Below are 24,469 nucleotides of genomic sequence, written 5' to 3' on the forward strand. Positions count from 1 at the left end.
TGACTGCATACTGCTATGCTTCCTGTCATGATAATGGGCCAAACCTCTGAAACTGTAAGCAAGCTCCCATTTAAATGCTTTGTAAGAGTTTCCTTGATCATGGTGTCTCTTCACAGCAAAAGAATCAGTGACTAAGACAGCCAACAATCAAGGGACTTTGCTAATTTGGAAGATATCCTTTCATAGGGCAACAGTTCATTGAGGATGAAACTAATACCTGGTGAGTGTTCTCTGTCAAAACACTTCCCTGTCTGGTAGACCGCAGCCCTACATCTTGCTCAGGAAGCAGACATTATAAAGTTCGTATATGTAGCCACTATCTACTCACTGGAACAGCCTACCCAATCTTGTACATAGCCGTCCTCTAAAAAGGTCCCACCTTCCCCTGGTATCATGACTGTCACCGTCTACCCACTGGGATATAGCATGTTACCACCCCTTGACTTCTAGCTCCCTAGCCTGTCTCCATGATCCTAATACCCACTGCTCAAGAACATGATTTCCTCTGTTATCTGTTGACCTCCAGGGTCAGAGAGACAAATGGGCTTAACCACATAGGCATTCCGTGGTCATCTTAATGCCTACCCAGGCACCCAGTAGCAGTAGCCTGCAGTGAGAAATCTGTCACTACAGTGTCATTGCTATTGATCAATACTTCTCAGTGCACATTTAATGAGCACTCCCCAGTTGTCATTCACATTGAACAGATGTTTGAGCAGGTCCTGGATCAACACATACCAGCCAGACGCTCTAGGAAATCCATGTCTCTCCTGAATTCTTTTTACTTAGTTCCACATATAAAAAAAGTTACTTGTGAATTTTGTTGATACCTTGTAAGAATGAAATAAAAGCAGAATATTAACACTACCATCAAAAGTAGAAAGAAAATATAGTATTAGGTGGTCGTGTGGTATGAAGCTCAGCAGATAGACAGGCCCTACCAGGCTTTCCATCATTGTTTAAGAAAAAGGAGGAGAGCAAACCATCTATGTAAATGGAGAGTTGTGGGCAAGGTGACCCAGGCATCATCTCTCCCTCAGGTAACAAGTAAGCAGACCACCTTCTGAGGACCATGTCCACAAGACATAGGGTCCATTATTTATTCTGAATATAATCTTATTAATTAGCTTAAAGTTAATGTGCAGAATAATGCCACCACTGCAGCCAACACTGGCTGGCTAAATTAGGGAGAGAAGTGTAGGGACTCTGGATCACAAATAAGCACACAATATACATCTTTGTTTGCTTATTTTTTGTTTTTTGAGACTGGGTTTCTCTGTAGCTTTGGAGCCTGACATAGAACTAGCTCTTGTAGACCAGACTGGCCTCGGACCCACAGAGATCCTCCTGCCTCTGCCTCCCAAGTGCTGGGATTAAAGGCATGCACCACCACTGCCTGGCTATCCTAACACATATTTTAAATACTCATTTTCATATTTACTTTGACCCCAAATTTTTATTTATAACAATTTTCATCCTCTTGGTATAACTGACCCAGATGGCACTCAGCCCATATGAGGTTGTGCTCACTTGGGTGGGGCTCACTGGTTCAGCAGGTGAGGTTTTTGTTTTGTTTTTTCCCCTGCCAAGAGGACTGAGCAGCTGGTCTAGGGACAGCCAGAAAATCAGAAAGGCCAGGGTAGAACTTGGTCCCAGAGTCTGCTCAAGACTATTCACAGGTCAGCTGAGATCTGATGACCTGTAGCTTCTGGACATGGCAGTATCACAACCAGTCAGAACAACCTACAACTAAGAATGAGACGCTCTCTTGCTTTCCTGTCCTTTAATTAAGTGGCAGAGGGTCAAAGTGTGTTAACTAAGCAGAGCAAGACCTCAGTGGGGAAGGACAAGTGATGTTCACTACACATATTTTCACAATGACATAAGTGACCAAGAGGGTTTTATAGTAGAGAATAGTATGACAACACAGAAGACAGGCATGCGAAACTGACATTATATGGCGCACCCAGAGAAGGACTTTTGTTTTAATAAATTTGCTTCTTAGGGTGGCAACATGAAGCCCCACAGTGAAGACAAATGAGGCAGTGGAGGACAGGGCTACTTAAGGAGTTTTGCCACATTCAGACTCGGCACAACGATCTCCTTGAAGATAGGTACGTAGTTGGGGTTTGCTTGCATGGGGCCCTGCTCCAGCGTTTCCATGATAGTCTGCTTCATGTCTCGGCTGGCATCTCCTCGCACTGCCAACAGTGCACCAATGTGGTCGTCTCTGTGGGGAGAAATCAGCATGAGCTTCTACCTTCTCTCAGTTCCCTCAGTCTGCACAGGTGCCACCCACAGGGTAAGGTACCGACAGTCACAAAGGGCATCTCTTCTTTTATAGAATGAGATACCCAAAATGTCATCTTACTTTTCTCTGCAAAATGCAAAGCACTTTTAAAATTCTGCTCTTCTAACTACTGGTGTCAAGACTGCCTAAACTGGGAAGGGTGACTCTGGAGGGTTTAGGACTCTAGTTCTTCTAAGAGTGGCAATGAGGCACTTTAGCCATGCTCACCCTTGGAGAAAATGGCAGGTTCCTGGAATGGAGGTCACAAAGGCAGGGCCTGGGGCCTGAAGCCAATACAGCACATAGAGGGACACGGAGCAGATACCCATTCCCTCAGCCTGATACTGAGTACACATATATTCAAGGAAGTCCTGGCCACATACGATAGGTCAGCTTCCTTCTTTAGATCACCTTTCAGACCACTCCAGTCATGACAACCTTCCCCTCTCCACTCATCAAAGATGCAATACTCAGTCCTTCCTGTGGTGGTTGCAGAGAAAATGGCCTCATAGGGAGTGGCACTATTAGGGGGTATGGCCTTGTTGGAGGAAATGTGTCACTTTGGGGGTGGTTTTTGAGGTCTCCTATGCTCAAGCTACACTGTCCAGTGAGAGTTGCTTCTGTCTGTGGATCAAGATGTAGAATTCTCAGCTCGTTCTCCATGTCTGTCTGCATGCCACCAATCCCTACCATGATAATGGACTAAACCTCTGAAACTGTAAGCTAGCCCCAATTAAATGTTTTCCTTTTAATAAGAATTGCTGTGGTCATGGCATCTCTTCTCAGCAACACTTTCCTATCTTGTACAGTTAGGCTTGCCTTCTAACCACCACCCACTCAGGCACAAAAGCTCGGATATAAGGTAGGTGTACAAACCCCAGCCAGATTCTGATAACATCAGATAAGGCTGATCGAAGGCTGCACAGATGACGCCTTGGTGCAGCCACACCACCACAGTCCTGACAACCTTTCTCTTCACATCCAGTTGGGATGCATGTACTGTCTAACTCCTGATGCTCACAGCTCATCTTCCTAAGGGTAGTAGACATAGCTTGTTGTACTACTTGCTGCTGGAAGATACTCAGCCTTTACCTGATGTCTGGATATTTGCTGACCAGAGTTGAGACTTCTAGGTAAAGCAGAGAAGGGTCTGTGAGCTTAATAACCTCTGCCACTGCAACAATTGTATCACAGTGTCCATCCGCATCTTCATCAAATCCCTGAAAAATAGCAGCAGCGTGAGGGACAGCCCTAAACTCAGTCTTCTGCAGCAGTCTCAACTGGATCTTGACATCTCCAACCTCCCTTTCAGGCTAGGCACCTTGCTCTTTCATGTAAACACCCCAAGATTCTTTCTAAGCAGGGATCAGGGGTCAATCTCACAAGGTGATTTGGTTAGTCACTACCTGGTCTCTAGATGGGAAAAGGGCCTGGTAGAGTAGTATCTGAGTTAGGTTATGAGGTTATTAAGTTAGGAGTTAGGCAACAAGAATCTTAGGTGAGGGCAAAAGAACAGGAGGAGATGAATTACTCTATGAAGTACACATGGGCTGCCACCAGAAGTTTTGAGAGCTGCCTTAAAGCGTCAATTCCTCTGGAAATTTGTCATTTGTGAACTGGGCAGGTTGTGGACAACACCCTCCTCTTGACAGACACAACTAACGGGCCACTGGTTTCTGACGTTGTTGGACCCCATAAATAGTCCAGGCACAGAAACCAAAAACAAGCTACTGGCCAACAAAACTCTGAAACCTGACATCCACCATCCTGGAGCTTAGCCCATGGTGTCAATTACTCACAGATGCCAGCTTCCGGAACAGGAAGCGGAGCTGTTCAGCCTCCCTGACCATCTTCTCAGCACCCTCCTTGCGCTCGTCAGCACTTCGAAAGGAGATACGCTTCTGCATGACAGCCCGCAGGTATTCTACCACCACACGCCTGTGTGCCTCGGCCGTCATCCTCTGTAGAGAAACATGTAGTTGCAGATTCCATAGCACTAACACACACAGCTGTTCTCACCAAACCTAAGATGACCTGCAAACAGGTTGGTGCACATTCTTCCTATCCAACAACTTAGCTGGATTGTTTTTTTTTTCCCCCGTTGAGACATGATTTAGCTATACAGTTCAGGCTAGCCTCAAAACTCACAATAATCCTCTTGTCTCAGCCTCCAGAGTACCACATCTGGCCATATATTTGATGGGATTTTAAAGTAAGTATATTAAGCCAATTAAGCATATCTGAATTTCACCAAAAAGTTTTGGACTCTCCTGGCTGCACAGAGTGACATGGTGACAGGAGTGGTTAGGTGGTTAGGCCAGCTATCGTGCATAGGTGTTGTGAGGTATTTGTTCACTGTGTGAAGATATATTGCTGTGATTGATTTAACAAAGGGCTCAACAGCCAATATATGAAATATGAAAGCTAGGCAGGCTTTCTGGGGACAGAGAAGGAAGGCAGAGAAGCCAGCCAGATGCAGACTGAGTTAGGCACACAGAATGGTATAGAGCCACATGGTAGAATGTAGATTAATAAAAGTATGGGTTAACTTAAGTTGTAAGAGCTAGTTAGGAACAAGCTTAAGCTATAGGCCAAACTTTTATAATTAATAAGAAGTTTCCATGCCATTATTTGGGAGCTGGATGGTGGGAAAGAGAAAGACACACAGGAACAAGAAAGGACTCATACATGGCCTGTACAATCTTGATGTTTATATTCCATCTAAAAATCAAAAAGATTTAAGTCTCTGGGAGAACTTGTTTCCAGCATCATTATTCTAGGGGCACCATATCACATACAAATGGGCTGCAGTGACCCTCACTAACAGACACCAGGCCAGCACTTACCTGATGTGTGCCCTAACTCTGCCTGTCCCTGGGGCTCTCAACTCAACACAATGGAATTGGGGAACTAACTGCCTGAGTCAAACACACTTTGGCCTCATGGACTGACAGGCTGGCTTAGCAGGAGGAGTTTTGCTCAGATGAAGCCCAAACAGTAGTACCTCATCCACAGGCAGCCTCAAATTAGTGGAAAAGCAAAACAATAACCTATACCCTCTGCTAAAACAAAACAACCATAGGCCAAATATCCTATGAATCTTCAGGAAAGACTCAAATGAGAAAAGAAACCTCTGGAGTATTACAAAGCAAAGGAAAAGTCTAGAACCAACATGGGTAGAAGTACAGGAAAGTTGGCTTGTTGAAGAACAGACTCCCTACATGGAAGTAATGGAGCATTCCTGAAGGAGACACTTAAGTCAGTCAGCTCCCTTAATGGCACAAGCACGGATATGATGGTTGATAGCTGTAGTTTCTGCCCTGGAATCTGCTCCCTTTAAGTGGGGTGTGCTATTGTCCCTTATCCAAAATGGAGAATCACATATAACCACTAGGCCCACAGGCCTGCTATCATACTGGGGAAGAGCCCCACAAGTCTCCAAGGAAGACAAAGGAACATATATCACTAACTAAATCAAGCTGCAAGGAGGCTGAGACTGGAGTTAAGACATGCCTGTGAAGTGCATATAATTTCCCCAGATAATAGCCTCCTTCCTTAAGACCCACCATCTACACATAAAATAAAAATCTGAGATCACAAACATACCAGGAGGTAAAGATAGCTGGCAAATACAACAAGCTCTACCATGGATAAAAACCAACATGCCCAAATGGTGTAGGAGGTCCTTCTGTTTATGTGTTGCTTTCATTGGTTAATGAATAAAGAAACTGCCTTGGCCTTTTGATAGGCGGGGAAAACAGAACTGAATGCTGGGTAAAGAAAGCAGAGTCACAGAGAGAGGCCATGGGTCCTCTGCCTGAGACGGATGCTGGTTAGAATATTTCCCAGTAAGCCACTGCCATGTGGCAATATACAGATTAATAGAAATGGATTAAATCAAGATGTGAGTGTTAGCCAATAAGAGGCTAGAGCAAATGGGCCAAGCAGTGTTTTAATTAATACAATTTCTGTGTGGTTATTTAGAGCATAAGCTAGCCTGGTGGGCCAATCCCTACAACACCCAAAGACTTCGGACCACTGTCAGGTACTCCTATATTCCTCAAAAAACAAAACAAAACAAAACAAAACAAAAAAACATTCCAATCTCCACTCAAGACCATCATCTCACCTTCCTGAGATCACACGAACGTTGGCATATTGTTATAAGCAGACAGCTATTTTGACACTGAATATAAATCAGACACCACAACCCATTTGTTTACCTTTTTATATGGCTTTTTAATTTTGGCAAAGTCATTGAAATAGTCTTCTACGGTGACACAGATGATGTCCACAGCGTTTGACCCTAATAGCCACTTCTTTGTCATCAGTTCATTCAGATGTTGCTGAAAGGCACAAAGTGATCATGTAAATCTTCATCTGGCACAATGCCCAGGATCACCCCTACCTGAAAGTAGGCACTCCCTGGTGTCACATAGATTTTCTGAAGTGGCAGTGATATACTCAGGTTAAAAAAAAAATCTACTTTTACATAATCTGCAATTTTTTACTTTAAATTTATGAGATTTGTATTGATATACAAGCATTGTAAAAAGCATCTCAAACAACAGGTTAGATATGTAAATACTGGTTTTTACTTTTAATAGCAATATATTTATATGGATATGTCATAATTTACCCAAAGTCTCTGGTATATATTTATATATTTTTCACACTTCATGATTGCAAATAATATTGTAGTGAATTTGTATTTTGCAGGTGAAATTCCTTTAGGTGGAATTCTGAGTCAAAAAGTATGGAAATTAAAACTCTGTAAGTATATAATATAAGTATATCCAAACTGCCCTTGAAAAACTGCAGAGTCAGCTCTACTGAGCAGTGTATGTTTCAATCCCCAGCTCCAAGGTAAGCAACAGCTCATACTAAGTCTCAATCTGTGTTTCTTTGGTAACAGCAGATAGATGTCTGGCTAATACTTTTTCTGTGCAGAGGTCATTTGTACCCTTTGTCTATTTTTGTATTATGTCTTTTTTAAAAAAAAATAATCCTAAAGACAAACATCTCTTCTTTTCTCAACTGGTGTATGCGTGCCCTACAAAGAGGTCAGAGGAGGATATTGGATGTCCTATTCTATCACTCTCCATTTTATTTCCTTGAGACATGGTGTCTCACTGAACCTAGAGCTCACCATTTTGGCTACACTGGCTGGCCAGTTGTTCTCCTTTCTCTGCTCCTCATAGCTCTGTGGTTAGAGGCATTCACAGTCATACTCATGAGCGCTGGGAATCTGAATTCGATGAGGCATAAATAAAAAAATTCCTTTGCAGCAAGACCCACAAATGGCCATCGTTTTATGCTTTAATATATGCTGATTCCTGCCAAGGCATTTAAATATGCTGGCATCTGTGTTCCAAAGTGGCCCTATTTGTTTACGGTGCATTATGCTTTTGATATAAAAATTGTTTTGTTGATGATATTTGGGTGTGCTGAATGTTCAAATTTCATTCTAAACTGAAGCTGATTTATGTGACTCTCAGTTGGGTTTTGTTATAGGTTTCCACATACTTATCAGGTAACTTGCTATCAGTTTGATGCCTAATATTTCCTGAGAGTCTTTATCCAAATTTGCCTACAAAGAGTCCTACATCATACAAGGCAGCCAATGGCCCTCTGACTGCAGCTTAGTACAGATGCAAGGGAACGTCTCAGCTCACATACAGCTTCTACATGAGGCAGGTGACAGTGTAGCCCGAAGAGCATGAGACCACTCCATGCTCTAGCCCCAGGGATGGAGGAACCCAGCGCACCTCTAGATCCAGGAAGACTTCCTCTAGCAGACTACTGCAGCCTTCCTTAGCAATGGCATCTAGAATCCCATCCATGCTTGGCTGACTCAGACATGGGCCCTCCTCTGCTTCAGTTTTCAGGTACTTCCTTTTCAGACTGACAATGGATTCTCTGCAAGGAAACATCAAGGGCTCAGAGAAGCAGCTGCACACTTGCATGCTCTCTGCCCCACCCTGTCCCATCACTGCTCACTTGAAAGTCTGGCAGTTGTTGATGATGGCAATCATGTACTGCACATAACAGTGTGGGTGCTGCCGGTTTCTCAGGTGCTCTTCTTTGTAAAGCTGGGCTTCATCTTTGTATCTGAAATCACATTGGGGAACTCAAGCTGCCTCCAGGGACAGGCAGACATCATGCTTGTCAATAACATTCTGTTAGATAGCTCATAGTAATGACAGAGAGTCAATCATGTTAAATTAAGCTTTTAAAAAGTTTTGTAGAAGGCTTTGAAATATGGTTTTATATTCTGACATGAAGATACTCTGAAACACGTAACTGTAACCAGGAGAGTATCACTTTATTTTATCTCATGAACAGTACTCTCCACAATTTACATAACAGGACTAGAGGATGACTCCATAGGTAAAGGTACTTGTCACAAAGTTTATCTATCTGAAGTGAAGGCCCACTGGGACACACTCTATCACATGTCCCATTGGTTTAGGATGTCTTCATTGTCGCATTCTTTTCTTTTACTTCTTTATAATATTTCTGCATTTCTGAACAACAAAGGAAGTCTACTCTTTTAATAACAGCATATTAAAATCAAAAAATTTTGCCCTTAAAACACACAATTTGTAAGTTAGATCAATGGCAAAAATACATACCTGCTTAGGAAAGAATTCATTTGCTGAAGACACAAAACCAGCACCTTTGTTTTCAAATCTTCACTTATTTGAGCAGCAACCTGGAGATTCTGTTCAAACATCTAAAAATTGAAAAACTTAAAAATCTGAAATAGTCTTGCAAGAGTATAAAAAAATATTCCTCATTAATAAAAATTCTACCTGGGACATCCTTCTCCAAGGTCTACCCTGGTTAATCTGCCTGACTCTTCCTGCTCAACACACCCTCCCAACCTGCTAGATCTAGCCTGGATCCCTCATCTAGTGCCCTGGCCTAGTCTAGCCACCCCTACCAACCTCTGGCTTCTCCTATGATCCACCTTGCCTGTTCCTGACCCATAAGCCCCTACCATAGCATATCCAACCTCTCCATCCCGTCAAATCTACTCGCACACGCCAGGTTTGGACCAAGATACATATCCTGCACACCAGTCCAGTCTTCCTTGTCCACCTGCTTTCATTCCTCCCAAGCGATTTCCAACCTCTAGGTCCAACTGCCTGAAATCTCCCCTTCTATCCCTCCCAACCTGCTCTGTCACGTCAGACACAGAGTTAAAAAAGAAGTCCATATGCCCAGAATACCTCACAAAAATACAAACAATATGAACAATCAAGCCTTTATCTCTCCTCCAAAATGTACTAAATCTTATAAAAATGTCTGCCAATGAGAATTACCTAGATGAACCTCAAGAAACAGAATTCAAAAGAACAGTTAAATTCATCAAAGAATTCAAGGAATTTAAAGAAGACACAAAGAAGAATCTGAGTGAAATTAAGGAAAAAGAATTTACAGCTGAATAATGCCTGGGAAAATACAAATAAAAGGCTGATAGAAATACTAAAGACAACCCAGGACTTAAAAAACAGATTTCAATAAAAATAAAAAAAAACAAAAGAAATAAAGAGAAGATCCAAATTAACAGAATCATAAATGAACAGGGAAACATTATAACAGATGCCAAAGAAATTCAGAATATTGTAAGGAAATAATTTAAAAATCTATACTCCATTAAGTTGGAAAACCTAAAAGAAATGGATGACTTTATAGATTTAGGAAACCATCAAAATTAAACCAAGAAGTCAACAACCCAAACAGACCCATAACAAGTAAGGACATGGGAATAATAATAAAAAGTCTTCTAGCGTAAACGGGAGGGGGGGGCAATAAGAACCAGATGGAGTCACAGAAGAATTATACCAGACTTTCAATGAAGCTCCAATCATCCTTAAATGGTTTTGGGGAGGGGGGAGATCCTTTTATCAAGCCAGTATTAAGATCAAAACCAGGAAATGACAACAACAACAACAACAAAAACCCTAAAAGGCCAATATATGTGATGAACACAGATTCAAAATGCTCAATAAAATACTTAAGAAACCACATAAACAGACTTAAAGACAAATATCATATGATCGTCTCAAAAGATACTTTAAAAAAAAGTCTGACAAAAATCAAACATGCCTTCATGATAAAAGTCCTAAAAAATGGGAACTAGAGGGAACATAACATAATAAAAGCTATATATGAGAAACTCACAGACATCATCCTCAATACAAAAAAAAATTGAAGCAATTTCACTGAAGTTGGGAATGAGATAGGGCTGCCCATTATTCCCACACTGTTTTAATCCTGTGCTTAAAGCAGTAGCTGGAATAATAAGCCGAGAGAAGAAATTAAAGATATACAAATAAGAAAAGCAGTCAAACTATCCCTATTTGCAGATGACATGGTATTATACATTAGCAATCCAAAAACTCTACTAGAAAATGTCTAGAAACAATGAATTCAGCTTGTAGCAAGATAAAGGATCAACTTGAAAAATCAAGATCTTTTCTATACACCAACAACAAATACCCAAAGAAAGAGATCATGGACACGTTCCCACTCATGATAGCCTCTGAGAAAATAAAATAGCTAGGAAGAAGCCTAAGGATGGAAATGAAAGGCCTCTGCAGTGTGGCAAGAGGACTGACAAGAGCTGGGGCCTATGAGGACGCTTGTGTCTAGTTATGCTTGAAGCATGGCAAACACGGCTCCAGAGGCCTGGCCCTTCTCCCCCATTCCCTCTGCCTTGCTGAAAACTGTTAGATTATATTCCTAAAGCTAGCTGCCAAGGTCTATTCCCTTATATGACCACTTCTTCCTGTTGAGGTCCAGCTATCCAAGTATTGAAATCCAACAATCAAAAGCCCCCTAGTGTCTGCCCAAATTAACCCATCTAATCAAAATTAAACACCTTATCCTAATCTGGGAGCTTTCCCCCCCCCTTTACTTTATAAATGGGTCATGTTGTCTTCTCTCTATGCAGAGGCAGTCCTTTGTCCCCCTGGGAAAACCCCCCTCTCTCCCTTGTTTCTGTCCCCTTTCCCTTCTCTGTTATCTCTTGTCTTTGTCTTTTATTCCTGCCCCTTGCCTCTCTGGGGCAAATACATCTTTTTGGGCCAATGACTTGGTCTTAGGGTGTCTTGGGCCAATACAGGTCCCTTCAATGTGTACATGGGCCTAATATCCAGTACTGTCCAGTGATAAGAAAGTATCTTTAAAATTTCCCTGGATTTCACCAGACTAAACTCAATTGTGGCATTTTGAAGACAAATCTTGACAATTTACCAACACAGAATGTAAATAATTACAGAATGGGAGAACCATGCATAACCAACATATAATTAGCTTCCAGTTCAGACCCAAAAAGAGCTGGAAAATCTCAAGTGATCCTGGGTGAAATTACTGGGCACAAGCGATGAAACCATAGCACTTGGTAATAAATACGACTTGGTGAGTATAATCTTGAGACTCCACTTTTTTTTTTTTAAGCTCCAGAAAGCAGAGACAGGAGACACCAGGGAGAGGGTGTTCTTGATAACTTTACTAAATTGTGAGGATGGAGGTATTCTGTCTAGAAAACCAACAGACCCTATTACCCACATGGGAAATGGGACCTGTGAATCCAGAGCTTGTACCTGGAACACAATGGCAGGAAGTGTAGTCTGATAGTAGCCATCCTGGTCTGCTTCTGGCTCCGTCTCTTTGCTCCAGTCTTTCTTGTCTGTTTCCAGTGCCTTTCGAAGCCAGGCGATGATGTTGGACTAGGAATTTGGTATTATGGAAAAGGAAAGAACAACTAAGTTATATTTTCCTGCAGCACTTATAGCTGTGAAGACCAGATGCAGCTTTTCACAGCAATCCTTGCTCCTAAACATAGAGACCGCTAGAGCAGGCATCTCACATGCAATTCACATATGTGCAGTGAATACTGGTCTCTGCATGTGTAGATCACCAAAACCCTAACTGTAGATAAAGAGGGGAAGCATCACGAAGGCTATGGATGAACATGATGCTGGAGGACAAAATCAGATGTCCAGGCCATTAGAGAACAAACTTAGCAGCCTAGTCACCTCAGGTCACAGCAAAACGCAGGTCTCCAGAGCCCAGGGGCCCCTAGTAGTGGCTTAGATGCCATCTTGTTGCACCTTCCATCTTACTGAGACACCAGAACCAGAGTCAGGTATCCCTTCTTTAACAGAAAATGGGCATGACAAGATGCAGAGAAACAGCTAGTCTATTGAGGGAGGGTTAGTTCAGATGTCTCACCACATTCCAGATAAACACTAAGTACTTTCTGGAACTGCAAGCCAGTTCTACTCACCGTGAGTGTTGACATGTATGTGTCAAGCAATTCAGAGACAACACTTGAAGAGAGTAGAGGTTCCAGGGCACTAACTTCCACTTCTGGGGCCAGCTCCACATTCCCCATCATCTCTGTACTGCAGTGAAAACCAGGTGTGAATGACAAACCACACCAGAACACTCTCAAGTAAGTCTACGTGTTTGACTTGACATGTAAATGCACTATCCTAGAGATCTCAATGCTAACACATTTACAACTCCACAAATCAGGAAGAACAGAGGTCTCGTGGACAGCACAGAGTGAAGGGCCAAGGATTTGGAGGCCCCTCCATGATGCTACCATGCAGGCTATACAGCCACTTATGTAACCTCAATATGGCCTGAGGAGGCAGAGGGAGCCCACACTCAAATGCAGGGAAGATCCACAAAGGTTTGTCTGTTTTAACTCACTGTGTCTTCAGAGCTGAGACCAGAACCAGGCAAACAGGAACTGCCGAATTGGCACACTCATTAAGAAGATACAAGTACTGTTATTTGGAACACTAAGCACTGCCATAAGTCAAGTCTCACTAATGCCTATGGTGGGGGTGAGACTAAGGCAAGGAATAAATGTTAGTGAAGGAAACATGTCTGCAAAGAAAGAAAGAAAGATAACATTCATTTTACTGTGCAGAAGGAAGGGGAACAAATGCTAAGTTTCAGAGGAAATGTATTTGTTCATGCAACTAGGTTCAAAAAAGTCTAGGACACACGAAACACTATACTCTAGGCTTGGTGAAAGACTACAGAATGGAATAGTGGAAACTATTTGGATCTCCCAACAGTGGTTAAAAACTAAGGTTCAGGCCTGTACAAGTAAAAGCTATAAAATAATGGGGCCAGAGCGATGTCTCAGTGGTTAAGAACCTGCTGTTCTTCCAGAGGACCTGAGTTCACTTCTCAGTGCCCTTGCCAGGCAGCTCACAATCATCTGTAAACGCAGTTCCAGTGAATCCAACACCTCGGGCATCTAAAGGCACCTGCACTAACATGTATGTAACTATATGCATATACATACATAACTCCATATAATTAAAAGAAATAAAAATAAATCATTTTAAAAAGGTATCAAATAATGGTCATCATCCATGTCTGACAATTTCATTCTGTTCATATCTTTCTATATAAATAGTTAAAGCCACACACAAAATAAACCTCACTGTTAAAAGCATGCTTTCTTTCTCCACAATAAGAAGGTGGGCAAAACCAAAGAAATTTTAGTATACTACTTAATATTATTTTCTACCCATTAATTACCTAATCTTAAAGTAGTCATAATAGCTTCCCAGTAACATTTTTTCAAAGTCCCCCTTCACCTACTTCATGCATAAAGTGGCTCATGTTCCTTCACATAAAGTAATAATGTAATGCAAAATGAATACTTGATTTTTCTATATAGTCTACATATTTTTTCTATATAATCTTGTCGCTATTTCTTTATTTTTGAGATAGGTCTTGCTAGTCTGTCCAGGCTATACTTAAACCAACTTTCCACTAAACTCTCTTGAGTTCAGAAACTGCAGGTACGGACCACTAAGTTAGTGTACAACTGTTTATATTTGGATGATTAACTGTTGCAGTGTACCGATAAGGAACACAAAACCTGGTAATCTCTTCACCAGCCTGGTGACTCTGAACAGTCACTGAATTTCTTACAGCCACAGGATCCCAACCTACAAAATGTTACAATACTATACCTGTCTCAGGAAATCACTGTGAAGAAGCAAGAATGCACATAGTTAACGCAGAAAATAATGTGCTCAGGGCAGACAGTAGAGACCATGTAGAAACAATTGTACCCACATGAGATGTGGTTCATCCTCAAGGGTAAGTCCCCAACAGGCAGGACAGAAAGACTTTCATAAACCAAAAAAAGGCATGGGTTCAAAATGCACAAGACTGTAAACTGTTGGTCAGTGTGCTTTTACAAGTTTCTAAGTAAAGAAGACATAAGGCATGAAATCAGTTCTACCTGGTATAGGTATTTAGGACCCATGTCAAGAGGCTCACAATCTCATTGGCCTCAAGGTCCTCTGACGCAAGGTCCTGCATCCGAGTGCTCAAGGCCTGGTGGTACATGCTCAGGAGGTTCTTAAAAATCTCATAGTGGGGAGGGAAGCACTGGACCATCAGGTTCTTGGCAATGATGAGATCATCCAGGACATACTTCCTGATGATCTCCAGGTGGCGCACAAGCCACATCTTGTCAGACTCTCTGGTGTCCGCCTGTGTGCCTTCAATCCTAGTTGTCACAGTTCTCTCCAAGATGGCAAACATTTTTTCCTTCCAGTTTTTCGGCCTCCCAGGAGGAACAAACCCAGTTTGCTTTTTTCGATCAAGTATCCGCCTGTCAATTTTTTCTTCCCTTTCAATGATCCTGACCACGGAGACCAGCAAGGTGGGATCGCGGCGGACAGTGACCAGTGATCTTTGCAGCACCATCCACAGCTGCTTAGCCAGCTCATCAGAGAGCAACTGTGTGTCACCAAAGTAGCCATGAATGAGGGTCATGTCCCGTTTATTCCCACTGTCCATGCGGTACTGCTCACACATTAGCCCATCCCGAGAGCACTCCAAGTCCATTAGCTTCCGGTGGGCCTGCAGGAGCGCCCCTTGTTCGATGAGATCTTGGGTCTCCCTCACAATCTCAGGCACTAGAGAAAGGTATAAGTTGACTCAGTAAAAACACACAAAGGCTGTGTGTACACAAAGAGATGACAGCAGGTAAAGAAGGAGGCACCTGACATCAGTCTCTCTACTTGGACAACTGCCCTGAGAGACCCTAATGGTTTTAAACTATAGAGTCTATGAAAGGGTAGTAACTCCCAGAAGGCCTAGATGGAAATTAAGTAATTACAGTCAAGTTCAGTTACAGGTGCTTTTTCTAAGCCAGTGAATGTCATCTCTCTTGAGCTAAGGTGGGTTTCAGAAAGATTCCCATGCTTCAAGTATGGTGATCCATGTTCTGATTATTGATGATTGCTTCTAACTATTTTATAGCTACTATTACTGATGTGAATTCCAAGAAATAAAGAGGATGACTACCTTCCTTTCTCCAATTTTCTTTCTATCCCTTTAGAAGTCTAACAGAAGGGCATTCAAAAGCACGTGTGTGTGTGTGTGTGTGTGTGTGTTTGTGTGTATGCTCATGTGTGTACATGCATATACATATAGGACATGTCAGAAAAATCACTATGGATGCTCAGGCAGAGGAAAAAGCTCTTAAGACATGAAAGGATCCTATATAAAACAATCTAAAACCAGAATTCTGGCAGATTCCAACATTCAGGTTTATCATGTAAGAATCAAGTTTAAAAGGTTAAAAAACAAAATAAAACAAAAACAAACAACAGCAACTAAAAGCCAATTCAGTACATAATGCTTCAGGAGGACCTGCTGGCAGGTCTACGGACATAAAGATTAAAACAACTGTTTAACTAAAGTAGGTGCGAGGCCATTTGAGCAGGTAGGAGATGGAACCAAAAAAAAAAATATGTTAAGAGAGAATAATGGTAATTATCAGGAACAGAAAGAAAAAGGCTTAAAGAAAGTAGACAGAGCCCAGATGAATTCATAGACCCTTAAGGCAGACCATCATAGATATACTGTAGCAACCTCAAAAGAAGAAGGGAGAGACCGTTTAGAGAAATAACGGCTAGACGCTTCTAAAATTTGATAGAAGACACTAATGTAAAATCTTAGAACCTCAATGACCTGTAAGAAAGGCAAACCAATTAACCAAACAATGAGGGAACCCAAGAGAAGAAACTTATCACATAAAATGACTCCTAAAAAATATCACTAGCAGATTTCTCATCAGAAATTTTGGACACCAGATGTATTTGGGAATTATATACTGAAAGCACTAAAAGAAAATACTAGCAATTGTTTTCCTTTTTTCTCTTTCTTTTCTTTCCTCTTTCCTTCCTCCCTTCTTCCCTCCTTTCTTTCCTTCCTTCCTTCTTTCTTTCTTTTTTGAGATGGTGTCTCAATCTATAGCCCACACTGACCTCAAACTTGCAACAATTTCCCTGCCTCAGCCTTCAAGTGCTAGGAGTACAGTGGTGAGCCACTAAACCCAGCTTTTATCAAGAATCTTTTATCTTTTATAGCAAAAACTATTATTTAAAAGTGAGAGAGAAATTAGGATTCCCAAAGAAGAAAAAGCTTAAAAATCTTTACAATTAGACCTGTCTGTAGGACGTGCTAGCAGGAATCTTATGGGAGAAATGAAAAGACATTAGACAGCAACTTGTAAGAAGACAGTAACTGGGAGTCATGAAGAAATCTCAACTAGTAATGGTGACACACACCTGTAATTTCAGTACTTGGTGGTAGAGGCAGGAGAATCAAGAATTCAAGTCACGTTTAGCTATATAGCAAGTTCAAGACCAACCTGAGTTACATGAGACCATCTAAAATTCCCAGCACAAATAAATAATATAAGTAAAATCCCCCTCCCCCCCAAAAAAAAAAACAAAAAACAAAGTAGGGAAAATCTCAACAAAAGTAAAAACAAGAGTAAAGTATTTAACACAATATTTTGTTCTCTATGTGTTCTGAAAAACAAATACAGTATCAGGTTGTCTTGGGACAAATACAAAGTATAAAGAAAAAACTGAAGAGAGGTGGGGTGAAGTTATATAGAAGTAAAGTTTTTACACGTTAGTGAATTTAAGATCTGAAGACGGAACAGTATGCATATTCTTCTTAACTGCGCAGGGACAGCCTCCAGATAGGTTGCATTGAGGTAACAAATTGAGTCTCAGTAGATTTTTAAAAATATAGCTGTACCAAGACATTTTATTCTTCAAATAAAACAGAAAAACCTAGAAATCAGTGACAGAAGGAAAACTTAAAGATCAACAAATTTTGATGAATTACAATGCTATTAATCAACCCAGTAAAGAAGAAACCCTAAGGGAAAATGAAAGATATGTAGAAAAGAATGCAAATGAAAATATAGTATAACAAAACTTAGAGGCTGCAACAGGAGGGGTAACTGGAACACTTTCTAGAGCAGCTTCCATTGAGAAGAAAGATCTCAAACCAACAACCTAACTTTACAACTTTAGGAAAGAAGATGGGTTAGAGAGATGGTTCAGTGGTTAAGAGCACTTGCTGTTCTTGCAGAGAACCCAATTCAGCTCCCAGAACCTACACAGATGCTCACAACCACCCACAACTCCAGTTATACAGACTCTAATGTCCTTTTCTGACTTCTGTAGGCCCTACACATGCATGTGATACACAAACATATATGCAGATAAACACTCACATAAAAAAGTAAATCTTAAAAACGGATAACTAAACCCAAATCTAAAAGGAAGGAAATAATAGAGATCAAAACAGATAAACAAAACAGAGAATACAAAAACAGAAAATAAGAATCAATAGCGATAACTTGATCCTTTGAAAAGATGAAGGTAATTGGTAAAACCTTAGCTCAAATGGTCTAAGAAAAAAGATTCTAATTAAGAAAATAGGAATATTTTTACTAATTTTTCAGAAATTTATAAAAACAACTCTAAGATAACAGTCAAAAACTGAGTGCCAAAAAACTGGATAATCCAGATCAAACAAATTCCTGGATATAAAAACCTACCAGACTAAGAAGCAAAACAGTAGAAAATCTGAATAGATCTCTCGACAAAGAAAAGCCTTAACTTAGTCATATCACTAGTGAATTGGCCAGTGTTTCTTGAGGTTTTCTGGACACTGAAAAGAGTTCATGATAGAGATATGCACATGGATGAGCGGTGGAGCGTTCTGCATTCCCTAACACGGACAGCACAGGGATAACGCAGGCAGTCAGCCAGGCAGCCCTCTGCCTCTTTTCCAGGATCCCCCAGTTGTGGCTATCACACTGAAACTCCTCCCTGTTCTCTCCTATCCACATGGCTCCCAGAACTGCTGTTCTCAAAGATCCTCTCTCTCAGGGCCTGCCTCTCATCTCACCAGTCAGTTACCCTATAAACATACACCGCTACCTCTGTTCTTGTATAGTGGACTCCTAGTCACTCATCCACAGTCAGAAGCACCGGCTCTGCCATGTATGTCTGTGCATCACTCTGACACAGAATAGTGCGCTCTCCACTAGTCTTAATTTACATTTGCACAACTGACCCTTTCCATTCATGTTCAGAGAAGTTACTGCACACTCGAGGATAGGCCTAAAAAGCAAAGAAATGCTGGCCATGTTTCACAGGGCTCCCAGTGTGTGAAGGAAAAGCAGGTATGTGTGTGGGAAGGTACCATCATGAGTATTCTAGCAACCACCCAAGTCCTCCCCTACTCCCCTCTACTACCTGCCACTCACCAGAGAATATATTCTTGAGGTTTTCCACAGCTGCGGCCAACTGGCTGTGCTGCACCACTGCATCTTTTACATCCTTGAGACTCTCAATGGTGTTGATGCTCTGTCTCCAGTCCTTGCTGACATCAGCCAGAGACTGCTGGATATCCTTGACATCATTCAGTGCATTGTGGAGCTGGCTTAGGCCTGTGCGTACCCCATCCAGCTGTGACTGGATTGCCGCCTAAAGGAGACAACATGTAGGTAAGAGGAGCCAATGACAGCCATATATGATTTCCTAAGGAATAAAACTTTCCAGGGAGAATCAAGTCCAGAAAGAATCATTTAATGGAACAAAAATCACCCAATTTCAGAAAAAAAAATTAATAGACTCACACAGTAACTTTTTGTTTCTTTCGATACTGCCTGGGAACAGAACAATGTTATATTTTAAAGCATCAATGATATTTAAAATAATCATAAGCGGGGGGGGGGAGCTTCATTCAGGAGAATTCAGGAAAGAATCAATTTAAAAAGGAATAGATTAACAAAAGAGAACAAAGATTCTATCATATCTAACTTAGTAAAACCCTGTCTGGATAGGGAAAAAGCAAAGACCAAACATTAGTCCAACTGACTAAAAAAATAACCAACAAAATTACAGTAGTCAGCAAACTGCTCTCAATAACTAAATATAAAATGGCCTTAATCCTCCAATTAAAAGATGTAAACTAGTTGACTGCATTGGAAAAAGAAAAAATAACAATAACAACAAAAGAAAGTCCAAACAGGATCCAAGTATCTATTATCTCCAGGGTCACACCTTACCTGCAAGGACACTCAGATTGAGAATGAAAGGACAGAAGTTGATTGATTAAACCAATGAGCTGAAAAGAAGGTAGCCTACTTTTTCTGAAATAGGAGAAAGTAGACTTCAAACAAAAATTAGATCACTATTCTGAGATCTGATAAAGTAGTCTTAGAAGCAAAATTAGTCAGAAGATATAAAGACCGATGTATATTAACAAAGGGAACAATGCATCAAGAAGATATAAAAGCCAGTCAGAGAAGAGAGAAGAGGCCCACTTGCCCTCAGGAACCCTCCCACACCCTTGGTTCCAGATCCCAAAGACCAACCCCACTGACACCCCTTCCCACTCCACCACCCCACACAGACAGATATTAGCTGCTCAGGTGCAATTCTGGACACACCAATCAGAAGAACAGCTCCATACTAAACCAGTCAGAAGAACAGGCTAATTTAGGCAGAGATTCACTACTGGGCCAGAGACCACAGGGGCTGCCATAACCCCAGATAGGCAGCCCACCTGCGGACCTCCTCCACTCTCTCAGTGCTCCCCCATTACCCCCCAATCCCCATTCCCCTCCTCATTACCACGGCCTACCCCCAACTCAGGAGGAGACTTCCTGTTGGACCAAAGACCAAGCTAGCCTCCAGAATTCCAGCCCCAACTGGGAGACTGTGTAATGGAGTAGATGTCGTGCCAGCTGCTGGAAATCCAGTCAACAAAGACTAGAAAGGCACAAGGAACAAAACACCTATCCAACAAAGACAAACTCAGAAATTGGCACCTAGATCTACAGTCCTCCCAAATCCAGACGCCTAGACACCAATATAAGAACACTATAAGAACAATATAAGCCAGTCAATATGCCACCACCAGAGCCCAGCTATCCTACTACAGCAAGGGCGAAATATTCTAACTCAGTTGAAGTGACATTAAAATCAACTTTATGCAGATGATAGAGGAAATGAATATCTTTAATCCCAGCACTCCAGAGGCAGAAGCAGGAGGATATCTATATGAGTTCAAGGTCAGTCTGGTTTACAAAGCAAGTTCCAGGATACCCAGGGCTGTTACACAGAAACCCTGTCTTGAAAATATAAAAAACAAACAAGACAAACAACAACAAAAAAGAGGAAATAAATATTTATAATATTTTATAATAAAAATAAATATTTATAATAAACCCCTTAAAGAAATCCAAGAAGAGGCTGGAGGGATGGCTCAGAGGTTAAAAGCATTGGCTGCTCTTCTAGAGGGCTGGAATTCAATTTCCATCAATGACATGGTGGCTCACAACCATCTATAACTTCTGCCTTGCAGGCATACATGTAGGCAGAACACTGTATACATAATAAATAAATCATTTTAAAGAAAGAAAAGAAATCCAGGAAAATACAAACAATTGGAAGAAATCTCTTTTAAAAATCCAAGAAAAATAAAAAACAGGTGAAGGAAGTGAATAAAATTGTTCAAGACCTGCAAATAGAAATCCAGCAATACCACTCTTGGGAATATACCCAAGAGATGCCCAATCATACTACAAAAGCATTTGTTCAACTATGTTTATAGTAGCATTATTTGTAATAGTCAGAACCTGGAAACAACCTAGATGCTCCTCAATGGGAGAATGGATAAAGAAAGTGTGGAATATATACGCATTAGAGTACTACTCAGCAGTAAAAAACAATGACATCTTGAATTTTGCATGCAAATGGATGGAAATAGAAAACACTATCCTGAGTGAGATAACCCAGACCCAAAAAGATGAATATGGAATGTACTCACTCATTAGTGAACTCTAGCCATAAATCAAGGACATTAAGCCTATAGTTCACAAGCCTAGAGAAGCCAAATAACAAGGTGAATGCAAAGAAAAACATATATAGATCCTCCTGGTAATTGGAAGCAAACAAGATTGCCGGGCAAAAGTTGGGAGCATGGGAGTGGGGGGTAGAAGTGGGGGTGGGGGGTGGAGGAAAGGGAGAGGGGGGAGAAGGGAAAGACTGGCAAGAGCTTGGGGGAGTGGGAGGGTGGAGATGGAGGAAGGGCGGATATAGGAGCAGGGAAGAAGATATCTACATTAAGGGAGTCATTTTAGGGTTGGAAAGAGACTTGGCTCTACTCAACTGCAAAGAAGGATGAAAAACTACGTCACCTGCAGGGAAATAAATGATAGAAGCTAGAGATCATAAATACTGCATGTATTCTTTCAGAAATGAGAAAGTAGATTTAAGTACACACACAAAGACAAACACACCATGAAATTTAAAGGGTTTATGAGGTGTGAAGAAAGAGTCTGAAGCAGTGGTTTTCAACATTTTCTAATGCTGCAACACTTTAATACAGTTCCTCAGTTGTGGTGACTCCCAATCATAAAATTATTTTTGTTTTTACTTCATATCTGTAATGTTGCTATTGTTATGAATCATAATGTAAATATCTGTGTTTTCTGCTGGTCTTAGAGGATCCCTGTAAAAGAATCATTCGACCCCCAAAGGGGTTGTGACCCCCAGGTTGAGAACTGTTGGTCTAAATGAGAGGAACTAAAGAAAACAGTAAGGGAGAAGAAAGACAAAATACCACATTTTCTTTCACATACACAACATATATTTAAATAACTATAAACGTAAAATATAATATATTGTGTTGACTAACTTTTATGTTAACTTGACACAAGATGGAGTTATCTGAGAGGATGGAATCACAATTGAGAAAGATGTCTCCATAAAATAGGGCTGTAGGCAAGCAGGGTAGGGCAGAGGAGAAACTCAAGACAAATATCTCTGTCCCATGATTCCTATGGTCCCCTACCTTTAGCCTGGCCTCCACAGAAGCCTTCTTCCGAGCCTCCCTTCTGCGATATTGCTCCACTTTGTCCAGCTGGTCTGGGCGCTGAAGCATCCCAGCAACCCTTTGGACTGCTGTTGCAACAGCCTCCAGGTCTGTCTCCTTCATGGTCAAAAAGCAGGTAGAATCTTTGCACGTATCATACCACAGGCACACTATATACACAAAGAAGAGAGTATATTAAAAAGGATGAAGTGATGGCACCAAACTTAATATGCAAAGGTCATGTGATCACACTGCAACTAAAGGAAAGTTTTTATGATATTTAAATCAGTACACCAAAAGTAAAAGCTAAACTTGGGTCATAAACTCCTTAACAAAACTACAAATCTTTGGAATTCAAGTTTTACCTTAACAAAGAGAAGCAGGGATATCTCAAAGATGTAAGAGAGGCACACACAGAAGATTTATACAGGGACTTTAGACTACTAAGTCAAAAGTATCTCTATCACAATTATTAGTCCAACTTTTCATTTCTGGAGCTGTCACCCCATTGCTAGCCATGCCCATTGGTAGTCACTGGGAGACAATGACTATTACATACACCTCAGCAGCCCAGTGGGCAAACATGAGAACAATGACTCACTCTTAGCACTGCGCTGGGTACCCAAGATTCCATTTCTTACATTTAACACCTTTAAAATAAAGTTAAGACAGAAAGAAGATACACATTCTTCTTTCTCAAGCAGTTTATTTCCCTAAGCACAGATATTCAGATACTAGGTCAATCAGCCTTCAGTCTAAGATTCAATACTATCCTGGTCATGGACCACAGGCTATTTGCTGAGTATCTAGCAAATGAGGAAAATCAATAACATTGTTTCCTTTAATTTCAGCTATTCAACATTCACAGATGTGATGATGATGATGATGATGATGATGATGATGATGATGATGATGATAAACCACCTCTTGGAGCTTTTCATTCACCATTCCCATGTAGTCTCAGAATACCACTAAAATTCATTGTAGATTTTCAGTCATGTAACTTCTCACTGTGTTATCTCTCTTTGCATCTCTCATTCAAAGTGAAACAGCAACATTGCAAATACTATCTTCACCTTCTGATTATAAAACTACATATATCCAAACAAAAAAAATCTGAGCAGACAACAGAAATAGGATTCTAGAGGCAATTACTTCTAACAGCACTGTTTTATTTTTCTTTTCCTTCTCTATTTCTTTACAAGTTGAGATCCCATTGCACACATAATTGCAAGCTTTTGTTTTCTTGCTTTGGTTTGACATGTTATCCTCAGCATTCTCAACGACATTAAAACCGGCATAATCCTATTTACAAGGCTAGGTATTAAACTCAGCATCCAACCACGCCCGCTGGCACAGTATCACCCACTCCAGCTGGCAGGTGAAAGGCAGCCCAGTTGCAGTGGTACAAGCCAGATGCTAAAGAAAAGCCGACAAAACCTTTGCAAGATAAAGATCCTTGAACACAGAGAATCAGAAGGTAAGAAATGACACGAATCTCCATTAAGCCTGGTTCCAATGGCAGCCTGAGGACTGTCAGATTGCCAGCCACAGGCGCAAAAAGGAACTAACTCTGAGGGTGGAAACAGCCCCGCCCAAGGGGGGGGGGGACGCTTGTCAAGGACAAACCCCAACCCGCCCAGGGCGCCCGCACCAAAGGCCCCTAAAAACGTCGGCCAGTGTGGTCCCTCGCCAAGGTACAAACCCGCTAAGGGGTACGCAGTGCCAGGTCGCAGCGCCCCGCCCACAGCCCGACGACCCAGTCGTCAGAACTGAGGCTCCTCACCGTGCGCGAAGCTCCTTCCACTTCCCGGAGCCAGACCGGAAGTGTGCAGCGTGGTCACTTCCGTTTCCGGAGTTGGGGCGGAAGGACGGGAGTAGGGCAACCTGGTCCTGAAGGCTACCGCTGTGCGGAAAATTCTT

At 41.4% G+C, this 24,469-nt stretch overlaps 1 protein-coding gene across 2 annotated transcripts; it reads right to left on the reverse strand.

The window, feature by feature from the left end:
- Positions 1-1,768: 1,768 nt before the first annotated feature.
- On the reverse strand, positions 1,769-24,469 carry Exoc3 (exocyst complex component 3). Of its 2 annotated transcripts, none has more exons than XM_048459189.3 (13): positions 24,333-24,469; positions 22,526-22,716; positions 18,930-19,149; positions 14,583-15,264; positions 12,591-12,708; positions 11,905-12,030; positions 8,926-9,026; positions 8,291-8,401; positions 8,059-8,209; positions 6,514-6,636; positions 4,090-4,251; positions 3,383-3,510; positions 1,769-2,230 (listed from the first exon to the last, which is right to left on the reverse strand). In XM_048459189.3, the coding sequence occupies exons 2-13, from the start codon at positions 22,667-22,669 to the stop codon at positions 2,059-2,061; spliced, it is 2,238 nt and encodes a 745-aa protein (XP_048315146.1). In that variant the 5' UTR covers positions 22,670-22,716; positions 24,333-24,469; the 3' UTR covers positions 1,769-2,058. The 2 variants fall into 2 exon arrangements, with proteins under 2 accessions (XP_048315146.1, XP_048315137.1); XM_048459180.3 differs by having other exon boundaries at positions 24,252-24,366.

This window comes from Myodes glareolus, chromosome 15 (assembly GCF_982192425.1).
Source record: "Myodes glareolus chromosome 15, mMyoGla1.1, whole genome shotgun sequence".
In the NCBI taxonomy this organism is placed as follows: domain Eukaryota; kingdom Metazoa; phylum Chordata; class Mammalia; order Rodentia; family Cricetidae; genus Myodes; species Myodes glareolus.

What these genes read in the sequence shown, in the direction of transcription:
- Exoc3 (XM_048459189.3), bottom strand. Translation starts at nt 22,669, where the DNA reads ATGAAGGAGACAGACCTGGAGGCTGTTGCAACAGCAGTCCAAAGGGTT. An exon ending in CTGTGGAGGCCAGGCTAAAG is followed by an intron (nt 19,150 to 22,525) that starts GTAGGGGACCAT and finishes TGTCTCCTTTAG; the next exon opens with GCGGCAATCCAGTCACAGCT. An exon ending in CATACATGTCAACACTCACG is followed by an intron (nt 12,031 to 12,590) that starts GTGAGTAGAACT and finishes CCAAATTCCTAG; the next exon opens with TCCAACATCATCGCCTGGCT.